The following is a 26,372-nucleotide window of genomic DNA, read 5'->3' on the forward strand; positions in this document are numbered from 1 at the left end:
TGTTTTAGAGAAATCTATATCCCAGTTCCTAACCCCCCTGCCCCCCACCTGCCACGCTGCAGTGAATCCTGTCCTGAAGTTAGTGCAGAGCCCCCCACCGGTGTTTGCAATTTTTCTAATATGAATGTAGCCATAAATTACATCGCATCCATAGATAATAATGGATGCGTGGCATGCTTTTAAAATCATGTATCACTCTGAGCAATTACTTCGTAGATTGGTTTGCTTTTGTACTTGTTGAGATGTTTTCCCCCGTTTTGATACAATGCTGCTCTCCATTGCTGTCTTTTTCTGAGTATTAGCTCAAGGTTAAATGTAAAGTCTTTAAGGTGGGGCTGTCCCCGGGGAGGCGGTAGGAAGGGAGATGACAGTGGACGACACACTGTCATGGGCACTGAGTGCAACATTGCTTTCGAGTTCCCTCGGCAGGGAGCAAGTCTATTGGAAGAGAAAAGGCCAAAGGAACACACCACCCCATGTGAAAGGGCGGTCTCACCCTGCTGCCACCTCTGGCCCTAGGGGGTAGCCGTGTCTCTGGCAGCCACGTCCTCTTCCTCCAGATCTTCACAAGGTGGTCCGAGGTGTCTCTCAGGGTCCTGAGAAACCTAATCCAGAGAGCTCCGTGAAAGATGCAGGGAAATGGCGCTGAATGCCCAGGGACAATATGGTACCATGGACTTCCATGCCCAAACATTCCTCAGAGGGCTACAACGAGGGCATGAGCACGGATTCTTAGAAGCTCTCTTTCAACACCTTAAAACACAATTATATTACTCACTTTTTAGCTGTAAACATGCCTCCTCCACTTTCAACTTTTCTCAGAAACAACTTTCACATAGATACATTCATGACATTTCTTAAGAACAGCAGGCTTACAGTTTGACAATGTGGAGTGGAAAACTTTATCAAAACCAAGTTTCCAAATGATTACTGTTACAAACAAGGCTACAGTGAAAATCATAGAATATGTCTCTAACTCATAAGTAGAGAAAAATATCAAAGTTTTCCCCTAGGAATGGAAGTGCTGCATTGCTGGGGACGCACATTTTCAACATAGGAGTTATTGCCAGTTATTCCCCAAAATCGTTCCAACACGTACACCTCTAAAAGGGAACATTTCACACTTCTGTTGGGTAATCTCCTGGTTTAGTGAATCTTTTGTTTGTTTGTGTGTTTACCAAAGTGATTAAGTGTAAAACAGGTCTTATTATGGTTTTGTTTTGCCTTTCCCTGGTTGCTATGGGGTGTTTTCGTATGTTCTCAGACCTGCTAGTCCAAAGACATCCTTTTCCAATTTCCAAACTGGTTTGCATGAGTTTCTTGATAATTTTGCAGGAATTCTTTACATATCCTGGGTAATATTCCTTGTCAGTTGCATGCATGGCAAACACTTGGCTTATAGTGTTTTCTTAGTCTAACTAGAAGTTTGTCAACTTTATTGATCTTTTAAAAATAGCTTTGGATTGTATTGATATACCCTATTATTTTTCTGTTTCATTGATTTCTGTACTTTTTAGTATTTCCTTCCTTTTGCTTGCTTTGGGTTAAAATTGTTCTATTTCTAAATTTCTTAAATAGCAAGCATAGATCATTGGTTTGATGCCTTCTTTTTTCCCTGCTAGTATTTAATGCAATAAATTTCCACCTCTAGCTGTGTTACCTGCATTCTGGAACATTCTGATATGTTTTGCTTTTATTTTCATTCAATTCAATCTGTTTTCTACTGTCCTGTAGGACTTCCTCTTTGACTAATGTTGTTTACCTTCCAAATATTTAGGGACATTCCAGATATCTTTCTGCCTTTTATTTCTGGTTTAATTGCATTATGATCTGAGAGTATGCTTTGTATAATTTCAGTTCTCTTCAATTTATCAGGAATTACTTTATGGCCCAGGGTATGGTCTATCTTGGTGGAATTTCCACATGCACTTGAAAAGAAGGAGTATTCTGCTATTGTTGGATAGTGATCTGGAAATGTCTATTGGGTCAAGTTGGCTGACAGTGTTACTGAGTGCTTCTGTATCTTGGCTGATTTTCTGTCCACTTCTTTTATTGAATTCTGAGAGAAGAGTATCCAAGCCTCCAACTGTAATTGAGGTTTTGTCTACTTTTCCTTTCAGTTTAACAGTTTTTGCCTCATACATTTGTAAGTTCTGTTGTTAGATGTGTGGACCTTTAAGATTATTACATCTTCTTGGGGCGCCTGGGTGGCACAGCGGTTAAGCGTCTGCCTTCGGCTCAGGGCGTGATCCCTGCGTTGTGGGATCGAGCCCCACATCAGGCTCTTCCGCTGGGAGCCTGCTTCTTCCTCTCCCACTCCCCCTGCTTGTGTTCCCTCTCTCGCTGGCTGTCTCTATCTCTGTCGAATGAATAAATAAAATCTTTAAAAAAAAAAGATTATTACATCTTCTTGATGAATAGATCTATTTATCATTGTGCATTTTTTTCTTTTTTATTTCTGATGATATTCCTTTTTCTGAGGTCTACTTTGTCTGAAATTAACATAGCCACCTCATCATTCTTTTGGTCATTGTCAGCAAGGTATGTTTTTTCCAACCATTTAATTATTTTTAAACAGCTTTATTAAGATTTAATTCACTCACCATACAATTCACACCTTATAAAATATATGATTCAGGATTCTTTAGTAAGTCCTTAGGGTTGTGTAACTATTACCACAATCTAATTTTAGAGTGTTTTCATCCCCTCCCCATCCCAAAGAAAATCCATTTCTTTACTTTCAACCTAATTATGTCTCTGTATTTAACTTGTGACAAAATATGGATGAGTCGTGTTTATTTTTATCCAATCTGATAGTCTTTGTATTTTAATTGGTGTGTTCAGACCATTTACATTTAATGTAATTATTGATGTGATTGGCTTTATGTCTGTCCATTTTCTCTTATTCTGTTTCTCACCACCACCAGTTTCCCAATGATGCTTTCTTTTGGATTATTTGAATATTTTTAGTACTCTATTTTAATATATCTGTTGGTATTTCAACTATATGTCTTCATATGTATTTTTTTCATAGCTGATTTAGCAGTTGTAATATATACACACCTAACTTGCCGTCTATTTGCAGTCAACCATATTGTTCCTTTTAACCTTTTACTGACCTTTACTTGATAGTCACCACATACATCTACACAGTTGCAGATATATTACATCTACATTCTTTATGGTTGTCCCATATGTTACCTCTATTTTATAGTTGTCCCATACATCACATTTACATACATTGAGTATCTTCTCCCAGGCAATGCTGTAACTTTTGCCTTCAAATGTCATGCATGTTTTAGATAACTTCAGTGGAGAAAATCTCCTTTTTATTATCCCAGTACTTACCATTCTGCAGCTCTCCTTCAATCCCGAAGCTCCGAGTTTCCTTCTACTACCATGTCCTTTAGCAGATCATTCACAGCTGATCGAAGAATGCTCCCAGTTTTCCTTAATCTGAGTGTGTCTTTCTTCTGCCTTTATTCTCCAAGTTTTCATTTCCCCCCACAGTTCACTTGTTTTTGTTTACTTTTCTGGTCCTCAGATAGATGTGTATTTTGTCCAAAGTACAGTTATAGTTACTGAGGGAAATAGGCTGCAGTAGACTTATTTCATTGTGGCCCAGTTGATGTATTTATCACACAGAAATTTATAATTTATAAATTTTATATATATAAAATATATAAATTTTATAATTTATAATTAATCAGATTGATTAACCCTCATCTTTACAGGTTGTATTTTTTTGTACTATTTAAAAAAAACCTTTCTTATCAAAAAGGAAAAAAAAAGATCTTTCTACCCTGCTGTCATGAAGATATCTCTCTCTCTCTCTCTCTCTCTCTCTATATATATATATATATACATACACACTTTGAAGTTTAGGGTTTTGGGGTTGTTGGTTGGTTGTTGGTTGGTTGTTTTTTCACATTTATGAGTTCAAGCTACCTGTACTTTATTTTTGAGAATAGTGTATACTTCCAACTGAGCATTGCCTGAAACGGACTGTTTTCTGCATTTGTCTCTAATCTAGACTCTTCTTTAATATTACTTTCCTCTTGATGGTCTTCCTTGAGCATCCCTTCTAAGCAAAGTAGTTAGTTGCCTTTGTAAATTGGTTCCTGTAATTCTATAATGCATATCTCCTTTCAGAACCTATTTTTCTGTATTATAATTATGTGTGTGCAGACCCTGTAGACTTTTGAGCATATAGAGAATACACTGAATGCATCTTAATCAGTTCTGCCTTCCACACACAAAGCACTCAATAAATTGCCAACTCAGTGTAATTGTCATCTGGTAGCAGCTCAGATGAATTAAGAAAAACAAATTGGTAGAATATTTCCTAAATTTATTCAAATATTTAAATTTAGCCTCATGTTAAAAATGTACCAATAAACTTGTTAATAGAATCCCAGGCAGTTGCATTACCAGTTGGAGGATATTAAAGTCACATTTTATTTGGCGATTAGGGTCTAAAGTTGGCATGTTATGTGAAAGTCACATACAACAAAAAAGGCTCTGGAACATCCCTTACATTGCCTATAAAAAACAATGTGCTTTTATATGTTTTATATATAAAACAGTATGCTTTTAATGTATACAACTCTGTACAATTATATGCATATATTTATGTACAATGTATAAAACAACTTAAAGCATTAATAGCATAATGTTTTGATTTCTAAGAAAGTGAATTGCACAGAATTGAATTTTCAGAGGTTCATTCATTCATTCATTCATTCAACAAATACTCTGTGCAGACCACTTGTGCCAGGCACAGATCTAGGCACCTTGGTCTACAAAATGAACATCCTTGCCCTCGTGGGACTTAAATTCTAGCATTGGAAAGCAAACAATAAACAATTTTTTAGTAAATGTGTAATATACTAAAAGGAAATAAAACATAGTAAGAAAAGTAATCAGGATAAGCAGACCTGGGAGTGACAAGAGTGGGTGTGGAGGGAGGTTGGATTGAGTAGCAAGTTTAAGAAAGAGTGTCAACAGAAGCTTCATTGAGCAAAGACAGAGGAAGGAAGTCAGGGAATGAGCCCTGCTGATGTCAGGGGAGAGCATTCCAGTTGGGGGGACAGCAAAGGCCCTGAGACAGCACCACACCTGCGTTGCAAGGTGGCCAGTGCGGCCAATGGGGCATTAACTCCATGTATTACTGGATGTTTAAATGAAGAGAAATTGAAATTAGCATTCGGTATAAGTGTCAATTCTAGAAAAGTGAGACTTCTACATTATAAATGATAGCAAGAGGCTAAATGTAAAATACTAATTATGACTGTATTATTCTGTCTTTCTTTAAAACCATTTGCCAGGTTTGGAAACTCTGGTCCGCTCTGAATATAAGTGAAGGGTAATTGTTTGCCTTTTCTGTAAGTGGAAAATATAGACAAATAGAGCTCTATGCTTGCTCAAGATAGAGAACAGGAAGAGAGGCAGCTGGGAAGCTAGGCTGCGTGTTCCCTGACTGGGTAGCTGTGGTGGTCTGGACACCAGTGTGGCCTGATGTTTTTGAATGCACAATTCTGGCTGGAGGAACGGAGAGTTTTCCATTGTGCTGAGATTGTAATGAGTTATTTGTGGTGAAAAGATTTATTTTACACAAAATAAAAGAAGAAGAATTTATTTTATGACCTTAGTAGACCTCGAAGTCAGGATTCTTTTCTGATTTCTCTGATTACATTATTATTTGAAACTGTCATTTCGTATTCCTGACTCTGTCAGAAATGGTTCTAGAACAGCTGAACTGTGATATTGGGAAGAAGTGTCATGAAGTCAATGATATAAAAAGCCTAGATTTTGAAGCCCAAGTGGATTCAAATTAATTTTATACACTTCCAGGTGATTTTTATTATCTATTTTTGGAAAGAAGTCTTGATTAAAAAGATTTGCTCTCATGTGTTGCCTTCCCAGTCCTTCCTGGTATCTGTTTTCCCTTTCCCTATGTTGTCTAGCATTTGTACCGGCGTGATTTGCCATGACTATGTCTTAAAGACACTGTAATGGACCCCAGAGTCACAGTGACTGCGCTATGCCCATCAAATCCATCTCTTCTTAGACACACAGCTAACTATGTTTCCCAGCTTCCCTCATGGTGCAGAGCAGTCCTGTAGCTGATACCTACTCAGCGGGACGGGAACCATAGTGAGCTGATCCCCTTCCAAGCTTGGCCCGTACAAACCCCCTTTTGCCTAGTGTTCCATGTCCCTTCCCATCTGAAAGCTGGATACAAGAGCCCAGAAGGTGCAAAGTACACTCAGGACAACACAGGAGACCATCCACGGATCAGAAACACCTGTTTTGGCCTTCAGACGAACAATGTACTACTTTTGTGCCGAGCCGGTGGTATTTGTGGTTCGCTTGTTATAACCTCTAACTAATATCTCCTCGTCATTTATGTAGTTTAATGTTGTACGTGTTGCTGCTAAGCGTTATTACTTACAGTACTTAGTTATCTAAGTTTAGCTTCCATTTTGTAGTGAAGATTATCTAAGATATCAAAAATCATATCTTCTAATGATAGAATCATTAGAGTATTGCTTATTAGACATTTTAATACAAAGTGGTCATCAGTGGTGTATATATACAAATATATATAAAACCAAAGCTTATAACTCTTGACAAATGGTCTCTCAGAAATTGCTCAAAACCAACAGACTTAATTTTGCTCAAGGACAAAGTTAATCCCCTATAACAAGTTGGGCACCCTAAGAAATGTTTTCATACTTTTAGGACCTTTTAGATGCGTTTAATGATTGTAAAAGAGTGCCTCGCTTACCTCCCATTCTCAAGTGGTGCCTTTGACTGGTAACTAAATTTTGGAGGGAAAAACCAAGGTTGAGGCCAGAGAAAATGCTTTCCCCAGTGCAGTAAATTCCACGGCCAAAGGAATTGCGAAACTATGTCCCTCTCCTAATTATAGCTGATTTTTAAAAATCTCCTTGGATTAGGTTATTTTATTAACATCTAGTTTCTTAAGGTATTTTTTTTCTCATCTTATTTCATTATATCTAATGCCATAACATACAGATTGTGGTTGTTTCCGGAAAATATATGATGAAATAATAATAAATTAACAGACAGACTGCACCCTACACAGCAATGCGGATCCTGGCTAGTTGAACAAGTGGGGGAAAGGATCCTTCTACGTGGCTTCTCCAACCTTCAAAGGCTGTGGAGTACTTGCTGCCATGAATAGCGTGCCTTATAGAACTCAGCCCACACGTCCTTGCCTCTTTTTGTATCCTACGCATCCTTTTACTCCAAATCAAATACCACACCCAGTATGAATTTCTTGGCCAATATATCACCTTGAAATGAGTCATGTCTCCTCTGTAGTCCAACAACAATAATTATGCATATACCGTGTTAGTCAATTAATGCTGCATTCCCTCATGGTGTGTTTGTGGTTGTGTGACGTTTAAGCGTCTTCATTCATCTAACTCTTTCTGCTTTTATATCTTGTTGCTCAATTCGCATGGGAGCCCTTTGAGGAAGCAGGTCATACTGTGTGGTTCATGGTCCTGTACAATGTATCACATTCACCGAAAGACCACGTGTTCACTGATCAGCACACAAGGAAGACTTCTTGGAGGCCAAAGTCATTGATCAGTACCCCGGAAGGTCAGCTGAACCGAGTGTACTTGAATTTGTGTTCTGACTACACCACTTACTTACTAGCCAAGTGAGTTTGGGCTTTAACGATGAATTTCAGCATCTATGAAACGAGGCTAATAATATAGAGCCTGCTTATTTCCCATGGTTATGAGAAACTACTAGAATAGTAACATGTGAAAATGCTTGCAGAACATAAAACAATATTACGAAGATGATGTTAGAAAGAGGCCCTCAGAAACCTCAGAGGCATCCGTGTCTGAGCACAGGAGTGGGACTGCTGCAGAGAGAAGTAGAATTCTGGGTGTGGCTGCATCAGCTAGGACTGACAGTGAGAGTCTGTGAGGAGGGAGGGTAATGAAGCCGGAATAATCAGTGTGGCCAGAAAATGCAGGACTTTCTGTAACCTACTGAAGTGTGTAGACTTGATTGCTTAGACCAGGCAAAGTGGGCGCATGGAAGATTTTTGAACACATGCATTATATGAATCGATCTTCTCTTTGGAGAGAGAAAATCTGGTAGGTTAATTGTCCTCAATAATACCTCCTGGTGTTTGCAGTGAGTCTCCTATAAGATCCCAAGAAAAATGTTTTAAAAGAAATCGTAGTGCTATTACTTTCTGTATTTCCAATATAAGAGATTTATGTTTTTCTATATATTCCATAGATTTGAACCCCATCACTATAATATGTTGTTACTATAAACATACACTAAATATATGTAATCAATTTTTCTTGCAGTCTAGTCACTATACTGATACTGCCATGTTTTCTTAAATGAATTGAGGTAAAAGACCAGAACTCTTATAAAATCCATATCCCGAAGTGTCACGAATTAATTACATTGCATGATGGATAGTACAATCATAAATTTCTATTTGATAACTTCCATTAATAGGAAGAAATACACATTCACTCATTAGAGTCCATTTTTATTCAAAGCTATTAACCTAAAATCAGCCACAAAATGCAAATAAATGTCCATTTAAATGATATTAAATGTGTTCCAATATAACATTACTTATGAAAGTTAAGAAGGGTTACTATCTTTTTTAAGAAATCGAACTGTACAGATAAGGTAAAAAGCTAAAACCCTCTTTCCCCCTCTTCACTGCCCGGTGTCCAGATAGAGCTACGCTTGTTTACGATAGAATTTGTAAAGTGCCTTTGAAGAGCTATTTTTCCCTTTATTTAACCCTTTGGGAATAAAGGAAACAAAATGGCAACAAAAGAAACAAAACAGCAAGATGAAGGTAATTGAATCACTATATAAATAGCTATTTCTGAATTAGAAAGGAACAACTCTCTTTGCCTAAAGCAGAAATTCTGTTTTCACATTCAGATCATTTTCTTAAATTTTTTTAGAAGTATGAAAATACACAACCCTTTAATCAAAGATTTTTTTTTGAATCACATGTTACTTTATTCCACTTATTTAGGCTCTATTGAGGTAGACTTTGACTTTACAAACTGTGATTTTCGAATTTCACTTTTTAAAGTGGTTTTTTTTTCCCTCCAACATCTTGTTAGCATCAAGTAGAAATGGGATTTGCATTTGAAACAGTAATGTTCACTATTCAGTCAGCCAAGAAGCTTCCTTCTTTTGATTTCCATAAATGTCAGTAAAAGCCTCTTTTCACCTTTGGGTGAATAGTCAATAGAAAAATCAACTCTGTGACAAATGAACAGCAACATGATTTTACATATGAATTATTTAACAAAGTCTATTTTTATCCTGGAAGGGAAAGACTTAAGGTAAAAATCAGCAGCAAATTATTAATTTACATGTATTAATATTATTCACAGAAATGCGTATCCACGGGAAGTAAAGAAATTTATCTCATTTTTTAATTAGTTCATCTCGTAGAACTCTAATGACACCATAGAAAACTATGGAAAATTAATAAAAAGATACATAAGTAATAAACCTCATGAAGGCTTTACATCACGTTGTGTTTTCCTCTGGGTTGTGAGGGATTCAGTGGATTTTGGACCCGGAAAGTGAGCAAATTAATGTGAACGCAGTGTTTAAATCCCTTTGTGGACTTCTGTCTTCACGTCTGCCTGATGCCTCCGGACATTAGAAGGCACAAAATACTTTGCAAGTCCAGGTGGGGAAATGGACTTTAGATTCATGTCTTCAACTTCTAACTATCAAAACAGCAAGATTTTCTCAAACACAGAATAAAACCTCTTTTTTTTTTTTTTTTTTTGGAAAACCCCCATAGTGAGTTGTTGAGGTAATAATAGCCAGTGTTCTAAGTGGCTCTATTTTCTCGGGATTACTGTATCGATGCAGTAATCTTCTTGTTAAGACCCCACTGAAAGGAGGGGATGCTGTTTGAGGATGAGAATTCCATCCCACGGGAAACTGTCTGGATCATGCTCGTTCAAGGGTCTGCTCACACCTACTGGGAGCTTGAACGGGGCGTTCCGAGGCACCTGTTTATTGAGTGTGGATGGCGTGGCTTCCCCTTCCGTGATCTTCCCTTGAGAGCAGAAAGGAGAACGTGAGGCTATAGGTTTGAGGTGGCCTGAACTGACAGAAGGTTGTAGATTGCAGATGCCACCTGCCCGCATCCATGCCGCGCACGTGGGGGTGACTCCAATGATGCCGCCTGGCCTCAAGGGGCCGAGCAGTGCCTCCATCTGTCAGATCCCTTCAGGGGTCCGATGGTCCCAGCTCCCCATAAACTGTAACTTTCTGCTTTCCCATACCAAATCGCCAAGTGGCTCCTAAGCTTTGAAGCTTTCATACTTCTTTCGAATGTCAAATTTAAAAATAAAAAACACAGAATAATTTCCAGGTATATTATTAGATCCTCCATGGATATTGCTTTCTAAGGCTCTTCAGCTGACAGATGGTCTGCACCCTTTTCAAGAAGCCTGGGGTTTGTACCTGTAGGATCACTGTTTCCCCCGTGCCGTCCAAAGATAATAATTCTGGGCACAGGGCGTCTTAGTCCGTCCAGGCTGCTGTAACACAATGCCACACACTGGGTGGCTTATCGACAGCAGATATGTCTTTCTCGGGGTTCTGGAGGCGAGGAGTCCAAGACTGGGGTGCTGGCACGGTCAGGGGACAGGTCTCTTCTGGGTTGCAGACTTCTGTCTGTGTTCTCCCAGGCAGAAGGGCTGAGGGAGCTCCGTGAGATCTCTTTTATAAAAGCACTAATCCCATTCTCAGGGGCTCCACCCTCAGGACCGAATCACCTACCAAAGGCCCCAACCGCAGATGGCACCACACTGGGGGTGAGGATTCCCACAGACGAATTTTGGGGGAACACAAGCATTCAGACCACTGCATAGGATAAGCTTGTTTGATCTTCTGAGGCCTTGTACTCATTGGCCACCTCGAAGTCTGGGGTGACTGTCCCACTGTCTTTCAGTGGCCCCACACCCTAGCCATTCAAAGCCATCTAGGCCTGTCTGAATTCAGGGTAACTAATGGGTCTGGGACCACCCACATCTGATGTGATTTCAGGGCAACAGAGCATTTTTAATAAGTTCCCAGGGTTTTATGGTGTTTGAAAGGGCCTTATCTGAATCTGTGACACGAGAACTACATCTCAAGTGTAAGAATTGCTCAGGGTCGGTCTGGCATTCCTTGAAGGCACTCTCTCCCTTTCCTTCCCTGTCCTTGATGGCAGTGAGGTGCCCAATGCCCCTAAGTTTATTTTTTTGAAAAGAGAAAATCTAATGTACTGTGTAAGAGGAGATTTCTACACAGAGCAAGCAAACCCAGTGAAAGAGTCTCTTTTAAAATAGCATTGGGAGGCCATAACGGAGGAGGAGTTCATGAACATTCTCCTGGGAGGAGCCGGGAACTTTCTGCCCGCTGCAAGCCCTCTGCCTGGACTTGAGTCCTTTCTCACCAGGACACCTGAGTCCTTTGTCTTCTTCGCTTCGAAAGGAACCAACTTTTGAAACTTTCTATATCCCTAGTTTGTATCTGAACCCAACCAACCCCAGTTAAGCTAGTCTCAACCTGTTTTATATGGAGGACCTCACTGAGAACAGCCCTCGTGGCCTTTGTCTTTATGACTCTGCCCTGTCTTCCTCAGAACACAGGAGTCAGCTTCCGACCTGAATCCGACTCCCAAGTCACAATTCAGACTGCCCAAGTCAAGGGCTGTTCGCTTAAATTTTCAGCCAATTCTTTCTAGGTTGACGAGTGTGATCAACTTTCTCCCCTCTCTCCAGCATGCCCCCGGGCATTCAAGCACCACCTCTGGTTAAGCTCTCCAAGTGCACTGGGTGCCCACTGCTGAGTAGAGATTAATTTACTGACTTTGGACTCGAAAGGACAGCCCTGGTCTGAGCAAGCAACACATTCCACCTTCAGGGATTTTTATCCACATGGATCAACTTTTATTTTATTTTATTTTATTTTATTTTATTTTATTTATTTTATTTTATGATATTGTTTATTTATTTGAGAGCTGGGGGAGCAGGAGAGGGAGAGGCAGACTCCCCACTGAGCAGGGAGCCTGACACGGGACTCAATCCCAGGAGCCTGACACGGGACTCGATCCCAGGACCCTGAGATCATGACCTGAGCTGAAGGCAGAAGCTTAACCAACTGAGCCACCCAGGCGCCTCTGTGTGACTATTTTTAAATGGAAACAAAATTCCCCTTAACCCTGAGCATTTCTTAAGTTAATTTATTGTAGTGGTAATTAAGTGTAGACACACAGTTTTACATAAGGTCTCTGTATCCTTTCACCTCCCATTACATTCGTAAAACCAAAACAAATTTACAAATTCAGTATGACAAAAACCTAAAAAGAAAAAAGTTAAAGTTTCCAACATTCGTGCTAGGTATGATTTTGTTTAGCTGGGATAAAATTACTGACGACAAAGTAAAGGTGGTCCTGACTCTGATTCCATGAACTTGGGTCCATTTCTACCATCTTGTGCCCTTGGTGAACCCAAGCCTCTACCACTTCTCTTGGCTTGAACTGCTGGGAACTGTTAATCTCACCCAGGCTGTGGTATCACGTAGCCCCTTCTCGGAGGAGAATGCGCTATTCGCCTATTAAACCCATCTACCCTTTTCTCATTCGTCTGCAACGGTATCGGCAATATTCCGTGGGTCATCCTGCTTGTAAATAAAACACGAAGTTCGGGAATAGAGTCTTGCTGAGCACTAGCTTAAAAAGCAGGTATTCAAATGATCCAAAGCATGATTTTAATACTTTTGAAAAACTATCATGAAAAGAAAAATGCAAAAAAATATTAGATGATCCAAAGAACTGGAAGACCCCAGAGATTACACACACAAATCCCAATTTCAGAAACATTACATTGAACAGTTGTTTCAATTATTCACTAAAATCTGTTTATCTTGCTCCTGAAGTTCAAAGAAACTCTGGACCTTTCCTTTCTTCCTGTGTAACTTTCCTTAGTTTTAAAGTATCTGTGTGTGTGTTGCTCCGTATGTTGAGAGCTTGCTGTCGATAAGCAAGAGACTATGTTATATTTCTGTAGCGCCCTAAACTGTGAGAAGTGCTTTTATCTGGTTGACTCATCAGGATAACCATTATTGAGCCATGTTTAGGGATTTTCTCAAGTCCAAGAGCTAACAGTGACAGACTCATAAGACCCCACATTTATAGAGCACTGGCTACTTTTTTAAGGCACTCAGCAGCCCGCACACGTTACCCCTGTAAATCGTCAGCCGTTTTGTTGAGGTGGACTGTTACTGTGAGCCCACTTTACAGATGAGGAAGCGAATGGGCTTGGTCACCAGACAGTCCCTAAGTGGCAAATGGAGGACTCCAGTCCAGGGCTCGAGTTCTAGGGGCTATGTTTTCAACCATGCTGCCTCTGCTCCAGCGAGCCCCAGAGCGCTCATGGACCGGTGACGCTTTGTGAAAGGATGAAGTCCAGTGTCACTCTTGGCACTTGTCTACATTCAAGTCCTGTGGAAACGCCTCTTCTCACCTCTTCCTTCCCCCTTTCCAACCCGTGGCAACCTCATTTTTCAACAGGCAGCTCAAATGATACCTCCTCTGTGAAGTTCTCCAGACACTCCTCTATGAGCCCCGTTTCCCAGGTAAATGGGGGGGAAAGGCTTTAAAAGACTTCTTCTCCATCTCTACGCCATGTGCAACAAGTTACGACAGTTGTGTGTCTTGCATACTTAGAGTTCCTTTAGAGAAGGCTATTTGTCATAGTCCTGGAGCACAGGGATGGGACAGTGTGGACACCCAAGGGCTCATAGTATAGGACAATTTTTACATTCCCAGTCATAACACTTGCTTTTTGCTTCTGATAATGGTTTTGTGTCCAGACACTATAATATAAAACACGCCTGAAAAGAAAATAAGTGACTAGCTGTCTGAAGTGACATGGGATGGATATAAGTCTTTGAAGCAATGGTAAACAAGCTTCGAGTTAGAAGACCCCAATATGGCACCCTGTAGCCAACAAAGAAGTCGGGATAAACGAGGGGGGCGGTGAAGCCAGCAGACTCTAGCTGCTCATTGCCAGCTGTATCCCTGATCCCCAGCATCAGTTCCTCTCTTTCTGAAAAGAAATGTTTCCCTTTCAATACCAAAACTAAACTTAAAATTTCTTTTTCGTCATGATAAGTGCACTCCTTAGTCCCCATCCCGTATTTCTTTCATCCCCCACCCACCTCCCCTCTGGTGACCAGGAGTGTGTTGTCTGTAGTTACAGGTCTGTTTCCAAAACCAAAATTTTTGTTAAAAAATCATTATTACCTTTTTGATGATCATACTTAATTTATCTTGAAACATGAAATGATGATAGAGGAAGCTGTGAGGGTTTTTGTTCTCACCAATAGGACATGAAATTTAAAGAATGGAGGGACGCCTGGGTGGCTCAGTTGTTAAGTATCTGCCTTCAGCTCAGGGCATGATCTCGGGATCCTGGGATCCAGCCTGCATCGGGCTCCTCCCCAGGGAGACTGCTTCTTCCTCTCCCACTCCCCCTGCTTGTGTTCCCTCTCTCGCTATGTCTCTCTCTGTCCAAAAATTAATAAAATCTTAAAAAAAAAAGAAATTTAAAGAACGGAGAAAAACTGATTCAGATGTTTTTATAGCGTTGGGTAACATTGTGAATACTTTGCAGTGCTTGTATTTTACTTGACCATCATTTAAATAATATCCATAGTTGCACTTGTCTGCTGCTGTAAAATATTAAAGCTCTTTTACTACCTGTGACAAATGTGATTTTTGTGCCTCATCATCTAATAAATTCAATCAATTTAAATAAAGCAGATTTAACATCGTTCATCAGGGCACAGTTTTCATCTTCTGATCTTCTATTTACTGTCTCACGGATCATAATTTTTAAATGCCCTTTAAACGTCATTATGTTGCAAGTGGTGACCTAGCACGTAGCCTTACACAGAATGTTTACCTTCATTTAAGGAATAACCTGTGAAAATTCTTCTCTTTTCTTTCTTAAAGGAAGATCAACAGTGTTAGTATGTTACCATCTCATTTATACCATTCTGGCAACTATCCTTATGCACCTATTAGATTTTGCTCAATACCTATTACTCTCCATCACAGACGATACGGTTCCATGGGATCTCCCGGGAAGGGGTTTATTCTGAGCATTACTTGACTATTGCAAACATCAGTCAAATTTGTGCTTATCAAGGAAGCATAGAAAGCTCCTGGTTGATTCAAACATGGTGCTCTTCTTTACTCACTACATTATTCAAGACATCAATATCCTCATTAAGAAAATGCTTTCTAATGGTTTGGGTATAGAGGTTTCACCTTTTATAGTGTACTTGGGAATTCAGGTAAGTTTAGTAAACACTGAGAAGCTTTGAAAGGGTGGAGAGCAGTTGTTGTTTTGTTTTGTTTTTTTTCTCCAAATAGTGAAGCAGTAACTCAGGGGATTTGGGACATTTTCTGTCAAAAGCCCTCCCCACCAGCCTCCGTCAGACCGGCAGCCGTGGAGTGGCTCTAACAACGTGTTCCTGTTAGGAAGCCCTTGGCAGACGGTCACACCTCGCGTATAGTTTTGGTCATTATGAAGGGCCGCTGAAAAGCGTCTAGGATTGAGAAAAGACGCGGAATGGACGTGCTCCGTGCTTGCTGTGAGGACAGAGTTGTACAGCCCTCCGATGCCCTGGCAGGAACAGAAATACAGCGCCTGCCACCGGCCTTGGAAGAGCAACGCCAGCTGCAGGGTGGAGACATGGGTTCTGCTGGTCTAGTTTTTATGCTTTACTCTCTCTTGTTAGACCTGGCCTCCATTTGCATATTATTTTTATATCCTTCTTGTTTTCTTTTAGATTAATGGAATAGTTATTATTTCCCATTTTTCTGTATATAACTTGCTAATTATACATTCTCTCCCCGTGAGTTCTATAGTTTCACTAGAGAAGAAAGCACGCATTTTTGACTTCCTGCATCTTACGGGATGTTTGCGCCTTTGGCCATTTTCCTCATACTGCTAGAACCCAGACCCTCTAGACTCCGTGTAACCCCTCCTGCTTTTGCAGGTTATCACTGGCGCGCATTCGGGTCCCACAGATAATCTATCGTCTATAACACATCCCAAGCACCTAACTTCTACTTACCCATGGGTTGAATTCCGGTGTCCTTAAATCTCCCTTAAGTTGCAATTTTTTCCATCCGGGATCATTTTCCTTCACCTTAAAAAAAAAAAAAAAGGAGACTTCTGATGGCAAATTTCCTCCTTTTTATTGTCAAAAAGTATCTTTATCTCACCTTTTGAGGGGTCTTTTTATTGAGAGAATTTTAGGTTGAATTACTTTCCCAGTACTTTGCTCTGTGATTCGCTATCTGGCTTCTGCTTAAGAAGTCAGCTTTCCTTCTCATGGTTGTTCCTCTGAAGGGAATGTGGCTTTTTCCTTTGGATTTTAAAGCTTTTTCCTTTGTCTTTGTTTTACCAGGCCCCGCCTTGTGCTCTCTTGCTGTTGGCGGTGGCCTGTGTGTGTGTTTCCCTTCTCTGTGGTTTGCCACACCTCGTGAGTGTGTGTATTGGTGCCCTTTGCAAGTTTCAGAAACTTATCTCTTTGAGGACCGCCTTGTCACATTCCTTGTGTATCTTTTCCTTCTGGAATTCCTTTTATGTGTTTCTGTTCCGCTGTCTCTTCTGCTTGTCCGTCATTTCCTCTCTCCTAAGCATTTCACCACAGATATTTTAGTCTTTATCAACTCGCCCTAAATCCGGGTCATCTGTGAATCTGTGTTATCCTTCCATTTTTAGTGAATTTCCTTGTCTCTCTGCAGTGATTTCTGATCGCACAGGAAGCGCTGTGGGTAAACGAGCTGTAGGTGCTGCAAAGAGTGCTCTCCACCAGAGAGAAGCCACCATCCGATAAGGACGCAGTGGCAAGGGAGGACGTCCTCAGTCCAATCACAGACTGAGCCATGCTGCAGACCCAGCCCGCCTCCTCTCTCCCTCTGCTCGGGCGGGCCTGTTGGTCCTTTTGTTCCTGAGCTCCGGAAGAGTGCAGACGCGGCAGCTGTGCATTTCAGAGGTCCTGGCCCCGCTCTCCAGGCCGGGCCCTAATCAGGTGCAAGATCTGCAAATCTTGAAGACTAGAGACTAGTCAGGTGCTTGAAACTATGACCTCCCCGTCTGCTCCCCCATCTTATTTTTTTGCTTCTGAGGCACCTCAAACATTGTAGATTTCACTCTGCTTCTTGTAAGCTTTTAGCCCGGGGCACCGCTCATGCATGCAGCTGGAGAACTTACAAATGTCTCTTGGGGAAAATGGCCCTCATTTGAGGGTCCTCCAATTCCCAATTTGTGTCTCTGATCTCCTACAGCTGCGACATATTGTACGGTTTCTCTTTCTTCTAGAAAGGGCTTTCTAGACCCACAGAAGAACCCAGAATAGGCGAATGTCCCAGGAGAGGGGGAAAAAAAAAACAAAAACAGCTGGTAATTATCTGTTCAGAGAGATTCTCCCCACCCAGAATTTTAGTTTCCCCAGGTTTCAGTTTGCCAGAGCTATCCGATGGTCTAAATGTATGATTTTGATAATTTGTTTCTCTTTTTTTTTCATCTTTACACTGGGAGCAGTGACCTGTCATGACCTACCAAACGCTATGCAGATGTGAAGGGGTTTCTTGTTTTGTTTCTAATTAGATCAATGTGATTAGATTAGATCTGACTTAACAAAAATGATATCTCAAGGAAGTTGGGGGAAAAATCAGCTGAGATGGTAAAATATTCTTCCATCGATTACATACTCTCTCATAAGAATAAATCCTGTGACAGTATTTTTCGCAGATTGCTACTATGTGCTGAACGTGGGCCAAGGAACGTATATATGGGTGCTCGCTATCCGTACTGATCGAGATTGCAGCTAAAAGTAATCGCCAAGTGCACACGAGAAAATAGAGGAGCTAAGATGAGCAGTGAAGGAGGCATCCGGACTCCGCGGAATCCCACGTAGGGAGAGGGAACAGCGTGGCTTAGGGACGCTGGGCCTTAGCACATATCGGCTCCTGGACAGCTGTGTAGAGAAATACTTCAGAAGACAGCCTCCGGAGCCTGACTGGTGGTTCCAGCATTTTCCATGTGACGTCCTTCGGCCCCAGGACCCTCAGCTGCTAAAGGCGAGCTGGCGGTGCTGAGGGAGCGCACAGGGGGACCGCTGAGCTCATGCCTCTGAGGCGCTTCGAGAAGTACCTGGGACCTAGTTAGCACTCTAAAGTGTTTATTACAAAAATATATGTGACACCCTCCTTTCTTGGCTCACTTCCCTGAGCATAGAGTCGGCCTGGCTTCCACAGGAGCCTTCCCAGCCGGGGGAGGCCTCGTTTCCAGGTCCTTCTGGTGCAGTCCCGGACACGGGAGAAACAGCCCCTCTCGGGGGGCATGCTGCGTCGGCACGGATTCCTGGAGGTGCCTTCAGGACAGGACAGTCACAGGCCTGTTTTCCACACTTACGGTTTTTTTCTCGTTGTCTGTACATTCAGTTTAGGGGACCCCCTTTTGCTAGCAGCCGGCTCCAGAAATCCAGCTATGAACTGCAGATAGGCTTCCCGGCTTCTGCGGTTTACCCCCGTCTCCACATTCTGCCCATTCGTGGATTCTAGCTTTAAGGTCTTCTTCCACGGGTAGACGGTTGGCTCGGGTGTCTGGGTTAGGGTGTTGGTTCTAGAACTGGGCCACTGATGAGCCTTGCTGCCTTCGAGTGACTGCTTTCACGTAGGAGCCAACCGCTGCGCCCTGCTTTCATTTCTTCTCGTTCATTTGATGGGGTGGCTGGAAGGGGTCTCAGAACAAAGCCATAGGTACTTCAGAAGTGGGTTGGGACGTCTCGTCTCTTCTGAATTCTCCCCAGTATTCCCGCTGTGATGCCCCGCACACTCGCTTTAGGATGGCCAGAAAAACGGTAGCCTAAGGAAGCGAGAGGAAGAAGCCCGTACAATTGCACGCCACGATGCTCCCCTGCAAATGTCCCCTAAAGTTCTGTCTCTGCGGGCACAAGGTCAGAGAGCACCCAGCTGCTGGCTGAGACCCCTGTTTTGATTTGCCGCCACAAACCAGAGCACGTGCGGGCGGCCGGTAAGGCTGCAGGTGTTTTCAAGTGCAGATGACTCGGCTCGTACTGCAGAGTGGGCTGTCCTTGTCCTCACCTACCTCTGGGAAACCGGGTCTGTGTGAGTGTGGTTCTCTGTTAACCCTGCCGGGGATGGGCCCTCTGGAGTAGCCCCACCCCTGGGTGGGCCCATGGTGGTCGGGAGTCCCTCATGCTCCCTTAAGGGCTGTTGACTAGTACCGCACAGAGGACCCTAGAATCGGGCCAAACTTGAGAAACCCAAAAACCTCTATGACAAACAGCCTCACAGTTGTGATAAATGAGGAAAAAGTATGAGAGGTCCTAAGAATGTATGTCCTAATAGAGGGCAGAGGGCACACAGCCATGTGCCCGCTTCTGGAATCACCTGGAGGCTTGTCTCCGTGGCCAGTGTCTCTGTCCTCCACCCTTTGCTCTGTGCGCCACTTTCCAGCCCACCCGGATTGGGGGCGGTGTCCCACTGCGGCGGCACCTGCAGGCTTGGTAGCCACGCCGGCACACCCGGGTGCGGCTCTCTCGCGCCGCACCCAGAGCCAGAGCCCCAGAGTCTCCCCTTCCCTCCTCCCGAGGTAATCCACCAGCTGCGGCTCTCGGAGAACGAAAGCGTGGCCCTGCAGGAGCTCCTGGACTGGAGGCGAAAGCTGTGCGAGGGGAGAGAAGACTGGCAGCACCTCCTGCAGCCCTCGGAGCCCAGGGCGCCTCCCCCTCCTCCCTGCAAGAAGCCCACCCTGGGGAAGAAGCCGGAGGGGGCGTCCTGCAGCCGGCTGCCCTCGGAGCTGTGGGACTCCAGCATGTGAGGGGCCGCGCGCCGCGGGTGCCCCGGAGGAGCTGCGCGGTCCAGGCCGGTGCTTCCTGCACGCGTCTACACAGGGCGGCCTGGGCTCCGGGCAGAGGCCGCCGGACTCCGCGTGTGCGCGTGCGCGTGTGTGTGCGTGTGCAGGTGCGTGTGCTTGTTCGTCCTCGCCCTTGGGTGGCGCGCGCTCTGCTTCTCAGGCCCCGGGGCCCTCGGGCCCTGCGGCCTCCACCACAGAAGCGCGGGGACAGCGCCGGCGGGGCAGCGGAGGGGCGTGCCGGACGGTGTTTCTTGTTCGCCCGCCGCTCTCCCCGAATACACTCTCCACGACCGACGTCTGATTTCTTTGTAGGTGGTGTGTTTTACTGGCATTACAATCCTCATCATTATTTACATGTTTTTGACCCTGTTTTATAACTTTATGCAATTGGTGGTGCTCCCTTCAAAACACAAATTTAAAACAAAAAATCATTTCTAGAATTTTCTTTCCTCCCTATTTTTTCTTTTTTTTAAGCTAAAGGACCTAACCCCCTCGAGACTACGTCATTGCTTTAGCTTCGCCAGTGCCAAGCCTGTGCACGCATGGACTGAGTCCCGGGTCTGCGTCCCGCTGGCCGGGGAGGCACATCCTTCCCTGGCCGTGTCTCTGCTCCTTGCGGACGCCTCGGCTCCCGGTGGCACCCTCGCCTACGGGAACTCGGTGGAGCACGCGGGGCTTCACCTTCCTGGCTGGCGCTGTGACAGCATCCCCTCGGAGGGCTGCCCAGTCCGAAGGAGCTCTCGGAGACGCGCTGCTCCGGGCAGTGACGCCGCATCCGAGGGTGCCCGTCCCCTCGGAGCCGCGCTGCATGGCTCACCTGCTGTATCTCCTCACCCTCCCGTAACACAACCGCCCCGTTTATCCGTGTGCTTCTGCGGCAGTCGAGAAGTCCTCAGCTGTGCCGTCAGACCATGGGGTCCTGCTGCTTGGAACTTCGTGTTCATGCCAGCCTTTGAAAAGCCACCGTACCAATAAAAGACACAGCTACGGTCTTCGGCGGTGTTCTTTATTCGCGGCTGCTGCTGTCTCCCTGGCCCGAGGAGCGGGGGCAGTGAAGCGGTCTTGTCCCCACGGCCCGCCTGCCTCTGTGCTCTCAGCCCTCTGCAGGCTTCGGGCACTAGGGGTTTATTTTAAAATAAAGGTTTCATGATTATTCAGGTATAACTGCCATGCAGGCAAATGTCAGTTTTAAGAAATATGTTTGTCATTTAGAAATAATTACAGGCTGCCAGATCCAGAAACGATTTACATTAAAAAGGTACTTTTTGGCGTGCCAGGGGAGAAGCCCTGGGTCGACCAGGGGGCGGAGGGGCCAGGGAACCTGTGGGCCGAAGCCTAGATTGTGATGCCCTTGGGAAGGCCTGGGGGAGGCAGGGTTTGCAGGCGTAGAATCGGTTAGTCTGAATATTGTCAGGCTCCAGGTCAGAGGCTGTCCCTGGTTGTCGGGTACCTGGCCGTGGGCCTGGGGGTGGGGCGGGAGTCAGTGGCTGGAGAGGGAGCTGCCCATGAGGGAGGGGGTTGGGTGTGGGCTCCGGTTTGGTTGAATACAGAAGATGAAAAGGCACAGTTAATACACGGTTAACGGGCAACATTACTGATGCCGTCTAACAGGGAGGCATTCTGCTCCACTCAGGCTTAATGACAGCAGAGCCCCGCACGCTGCCTCCCTCCGACCTGCCCGGCACCTACCTGACTTCCTAACCTTGGCCACCAAGCCATGGAAGAAGCCCACTTCCCTTGACGTGCATGGCTTCCTTGCCCACGCCTTGCACATGGCAGCCGCCTAACGACCTTGGGTCCAAAGCCTGAACTGATACCCCCCCAACACACACACACACACACACACACACACACAGTATGTTTATTTGGACCAGCGTGAAAAGCAAACTGTTCAAGCATTGCACCTTTTGAGAATTTGTTTCCTGTGTGCGCTGAACACCATGACTGTGCGTGTGCTTTGCACACGTTGTCACTAACACAGACATGGACCTCCATGGTCATTACCGTCTACGTACTCATCCTGGAATTAATGCTAAGTAGGGCTGTCAAAACATAGACCCTCATCTTTATGGTTCCAGAGTCCGCACCATGTTAACTTGATATGCAGAGATGTTCTGCTTATTATATCAAAATATACCTTTAAAATCTTCAAACTAAAGGACTTTGGGGGAAACGGTGTTGTGTGAAACCGTGAAGTAAGACTTACAGGGAGGCTTACGTGAAGTAGGCCATCCCCAGCGCATGCAGGTCCGAATGACTCCACCGCCTGTTCTGTTGACCTGGTGGCAGCATAGGGCTCATGTAGGTGTAGGCTGACCTGTCATCCGCTAGAGGCACTGAGGGCTTCCGGGACATTTTATATGGCCTGAGTCTAGTAATCCCTTTGTCTCATCTAATGTCTGTTGACCTTCCAGAGGCAGAGGCCAAAACCTTTGAAGACCTTCTAGACCACATTCAGGTGTGTGTTAACCTTACTGTAGACCTATGTCCCTGTACCTGGGCTTTTGTGTTTTTTTTAAGATCTTATTTATTTGATAGAGATAGTGAGAGAGGGAACACAAGCACACGGAGTGTGAGAAGGAGAAGCAAGCTTCCTGCTGAGCAGGGAGCCCGATGCGGGGCTCGATCCCAGAACCCTGGGATCATGACCTGAGCCGAAGGCATATGCTTCACCGACTGAGCCTCCAGGTGCCCCCGTTGTACCTGTTCTGACATGATGGGACAGGCAGCAGACTCGAACGCATGAATAGCCACGATACTAGAAACAGCATTAAGAGTCCTAATAATGGGAGATGAAGTCCAAATCTGTGCGTATACTAAAGGTACTCCCGGAATGGTTCTCTATTGCTTACAGCATTGTCAGCAAGAGAAACAGAGGTACCATTCTGCTTAATAAAGCACCAAATGTTACTCCACATAAGCAAGATTTCAACAATTACGTATGTTTGCAATATACTTAATGATGGTATTTTAATTGGTATCAGACCATAAGGTATGAATTATGATATATTATTGGGCCTGAGACCTTATGTTTAGCAATATAATTGGTATGAATTATTACCCTGTGTTCAAACACTGCCCGATCTTACTGCTTTTTTAAAAAATGCTTTATGAGTGGTCTCTAAAAACTATCAAAATGTTTATAGTAGGTTAAAACGATTTAAAGCGTATTTTCTAGAGTGGAAAAATATATCGTTACTGTTCTTAAATTGTGGTACCTAATTTAGTAGAAATATGCTTACATAAATCTACCCAATAAAAGCAACAACCAGTTAAAATCTTAGATTTGTAAATGAACGTCACATATGAACATTACATAAGTTGGACAAAAAGTATGTTATGAATTCCACAGTCTAGGAGGACGGATAAATTTCCGTCAAATTCTGTTGCTGTCAATTTCCAGCAAGACATCAAATTCAGCCCCTGTCACCATAAAGGGTAAGAGGTTATTTTATAATAGCATTCTGCAGTGGGACACATGTCACTCCTGGCTATCACGCCGCACTAATTTTTTTCCCCAACTTTCAAGTGTATATCTTCAGCTAGAAGTTAATAGGATTTATTTTTATGTTTATTCTCGTCAGGAAATTTTCAACAAAAAACATTAAATTAGCTGGAAAAAACCAACAACTGTGTTCCGAGTAAAAGTTCAGTGTAATTTCATTACATTTTTCAAATTGTTTTTAGCTGCACATAAAAAAGCCATGTAATGCAGATGAAAGCAATTATATTTCTATTTACAGTGCAGTGGTAAATTCTCTGCAATGCTCATGGTTTCCCAAAACAGTAGCACTGCTTTCAAAAGACTAAAAATATATTCTCTCCCCCCATTCTACTTTCTTTCCATCTTATTCATAAGCAATGATTTTCTCAAGCAGATCCTACTACAATGTTCTACCCATGTGAGTTACAAAGATACCCGTATAGCACAGGGTTGTAGCATGCTGAGTGACAGACTGGAAAGAATTATCTTTGTAGTCCGTCCACTTTCCCTAAGTACAGCAGACCCCTGGGCGGCTCCATTATTGTGGTTCCAGTAAGTTTCTCTAAAATCCAGCATGCTTTGTAAAACTTTAAAGATGAGTTTTTCAAAGGCTAAGTCTTATTAGCTGCCTATAATACATTTCTATTACCTGTTCTAATTTCTCAGATCACTTTCAGATTTAAAAAAATAAAAACCCTATTTATTCCTAAACTAGTTTTCCTATGCTTTGACATCGGCACAATGTAATTGGGATTTATGTGGTTTACCTGATCGCTACAATGGCAGAAGAAGACCTTGATGTCTTCTCATAGAAAATATTAAAGTGAATAAATCTATGCATTCATTTCCATTGTTGCTTCACAAAAGGGATGCATCGAATGTGCCTTTGCTTTGCTTTGAATTAGTCATGGGCCGGTAGCCGGCATATGTGCCGGCTTGCCTTGCCCGATAGCCCTGGGGGACGCATGCGGCTTCAAAGCAAGGTGCGTGAGCTTGCCCACATGACATTTTCCTGATGTCACCACTTAGCTTCGAAAGTCTAAAGAGAATGAAAGAGAATGAAACTATTGATAAATCCCGAGGGGGAGATCAAAGCTCTAAAGAAAAATGAAATAAAACCAAATTCAATTTCAGGTTTTGATCTTTTAAGATTTCAGCAAACAAAGGGGCTGGAGGTCCATGATCTCAAACAATTGGCTGAAAAGTGTGTGAATTCTGTCACGTTCTGAAGAAAGGTGTTCTTTGCTGGACCTATTTTTGGGAATCTGTTCAACTGAATTTAATCAAACCGGGTCTTGAGCGGTAACAAGAAGATCAGTTCTACCCAACAGAGTCCCTGTTATGGTTCATCAACATTACTGTTGAATAAAATAACCAATGTTCATATCACAAAAGGAACTTTCTGGATGCCTTTTTATGTAAGTCGGTTATACACACATGTGGGTTGTGGGGGAAATAGTTCTCCAGAAAACTTTGTGAACTGTTGTCATTCCCTTGGGCGTAGAAGCTGTTATAAAAAGATAACATTCTGTATTTTAAAGAGCAGGAAAAATTCCCTGGCAGAAGAGAGGGGACTCCACAGGAAATCCACACAGTAATGGTCTCGGCTCCTGAAGGCTGTCAAGGGTCGAGAAGGAGGGAATTGGAGGTGACATTGTCTCATTAGTGATCACCAGGAACACGTACCTTTCAGCCCCGAATGAAAACAAACCCTACAAAGACAGAAGACTTAGAGCCAAGAGCATGCACAAGCCAAAAGTTTGCCCACAGTGACTCAAGGAAAAAAACTCATTAAAGGTACAAGTTGCTACGTCTCCCCGTTTTACTCCCGGTAGTTGGCGTTTGGCCCTAGTGAGTCTCCAGCCCTACCTGTGTTTATTCTCAGGTAGGCTAACTATTTCAACCAACAACCACAGAAGCTAATGGCTCCACACGATAGACCTGGGCTCCTGTTCTAGGTTTCTCCCTTATGTCACAGTCTGACACATGTTGACCCCAAGAAGTCATCCAGAGACCAAGGGTCCCTGTTCCCTCTCACGTCTCCAACCTCCTGGTGGCCTGTGGAGGGCTCCTCGTTCAGCCAGTGGGTGGATGGAGGCACAGAGGACTGGACATGCGGGAGTCCCAGCCTTGCCTGAGAGAGGCTCATGTCACTTCTGCTCATATTCCATTGGCCAGAAGTCAGTTGTGTGGAAGGCAAGGTGGGAAATGGCCCTGCTCTGTGACCCAGAGGAAGGGGAAGTCATTTGGCGAACACATAGCCAGTATCTATCACACTATGTGAGGTAGGGAACTCCTAGGACCAATATCTAAAATCTATCTTCTATTTCTTTCTGTGTTCAGAAGTCGCCTAGGGCAATTTACCTTCCACCAACCATGAGTGCAGGACCTCCCTCCGCCCAGCTGCCACCCCCCACCCACCTTTCCCCGGGTCCCACCATAAACTGTCCTTGGTCACCCTGGAAGCCCATGTAACGGGGACGGGTAGGAGATGAGAGGAGAGATGGGAGCATTCTCCCTTGCCTGGGGGCTCCCGCTCTGGGTCTGACAGTGGAACAAAGCTGCCTTTCTCTTGTGGAAGATTCCCCACAGGTCTTCTCTCTCTCCAGGTCCTCCGCACATTGACACAGTTCCACGTCCACTGCTGCCAGCAACACCTCCTGAGCCCTTGGGCATCAGGAGAAATGCCTCTCTTCCCTGAGCTCTCCCTAACCTCCAGAGGAGACTCCATCAGATGGTGCTCTTGGCCTCTCAAAGTGTTTGTCCAAGGACCAGCAGCAGTGACGTCACCGGGAGCCCCACCCCCAGACCTGCTGAATCAGAGTCTGCATTTTAACAAGACCCGCAGGTGATTCGTGTGCTCCGGAAAGATTGAGCAA

The 26,372-nt window shown here is 43.8% G+C and overlaps 1 protein-coding gene across 1 annotated transcript in view; it reads left to right on the plus strand.

Moving 5' to 3' along the window:
* MYO16 (myosin XVI) overlaps window positions 1–19,973 on the plus strand; it is a 434,741-nt gene extending 414,768 nt beyond the window's left edge. Inside the window, exon 34 of the mRNA XM_040624514.1 lies at window positions 19,746–19,973. Coding sequence (XP_040480448.1) covers window positions 19,746–19,973 — 228 coding nt within the window. The remainder of the gene's footprint in view (window positions 1–19,745) is intronic.
* The last annotated feature ends 6,399 nt before the right edge of the window (window positions 19,974–26,372 follow it).

Source organism: Ursus maritimus, unplaced genomic scaffold (assembly GCF_017311325.1).
Source record: "Ursus maritimus isolate PB19 unplaced genomic scaffold, ASM1731132v1 scaffold_10, whole genome shotgun sequence".
NCBI lineage: Eukaryota > Metazoa > Chordata > Mammalia > Carnivora > Ursidae > Ursus > Ursus maritimus.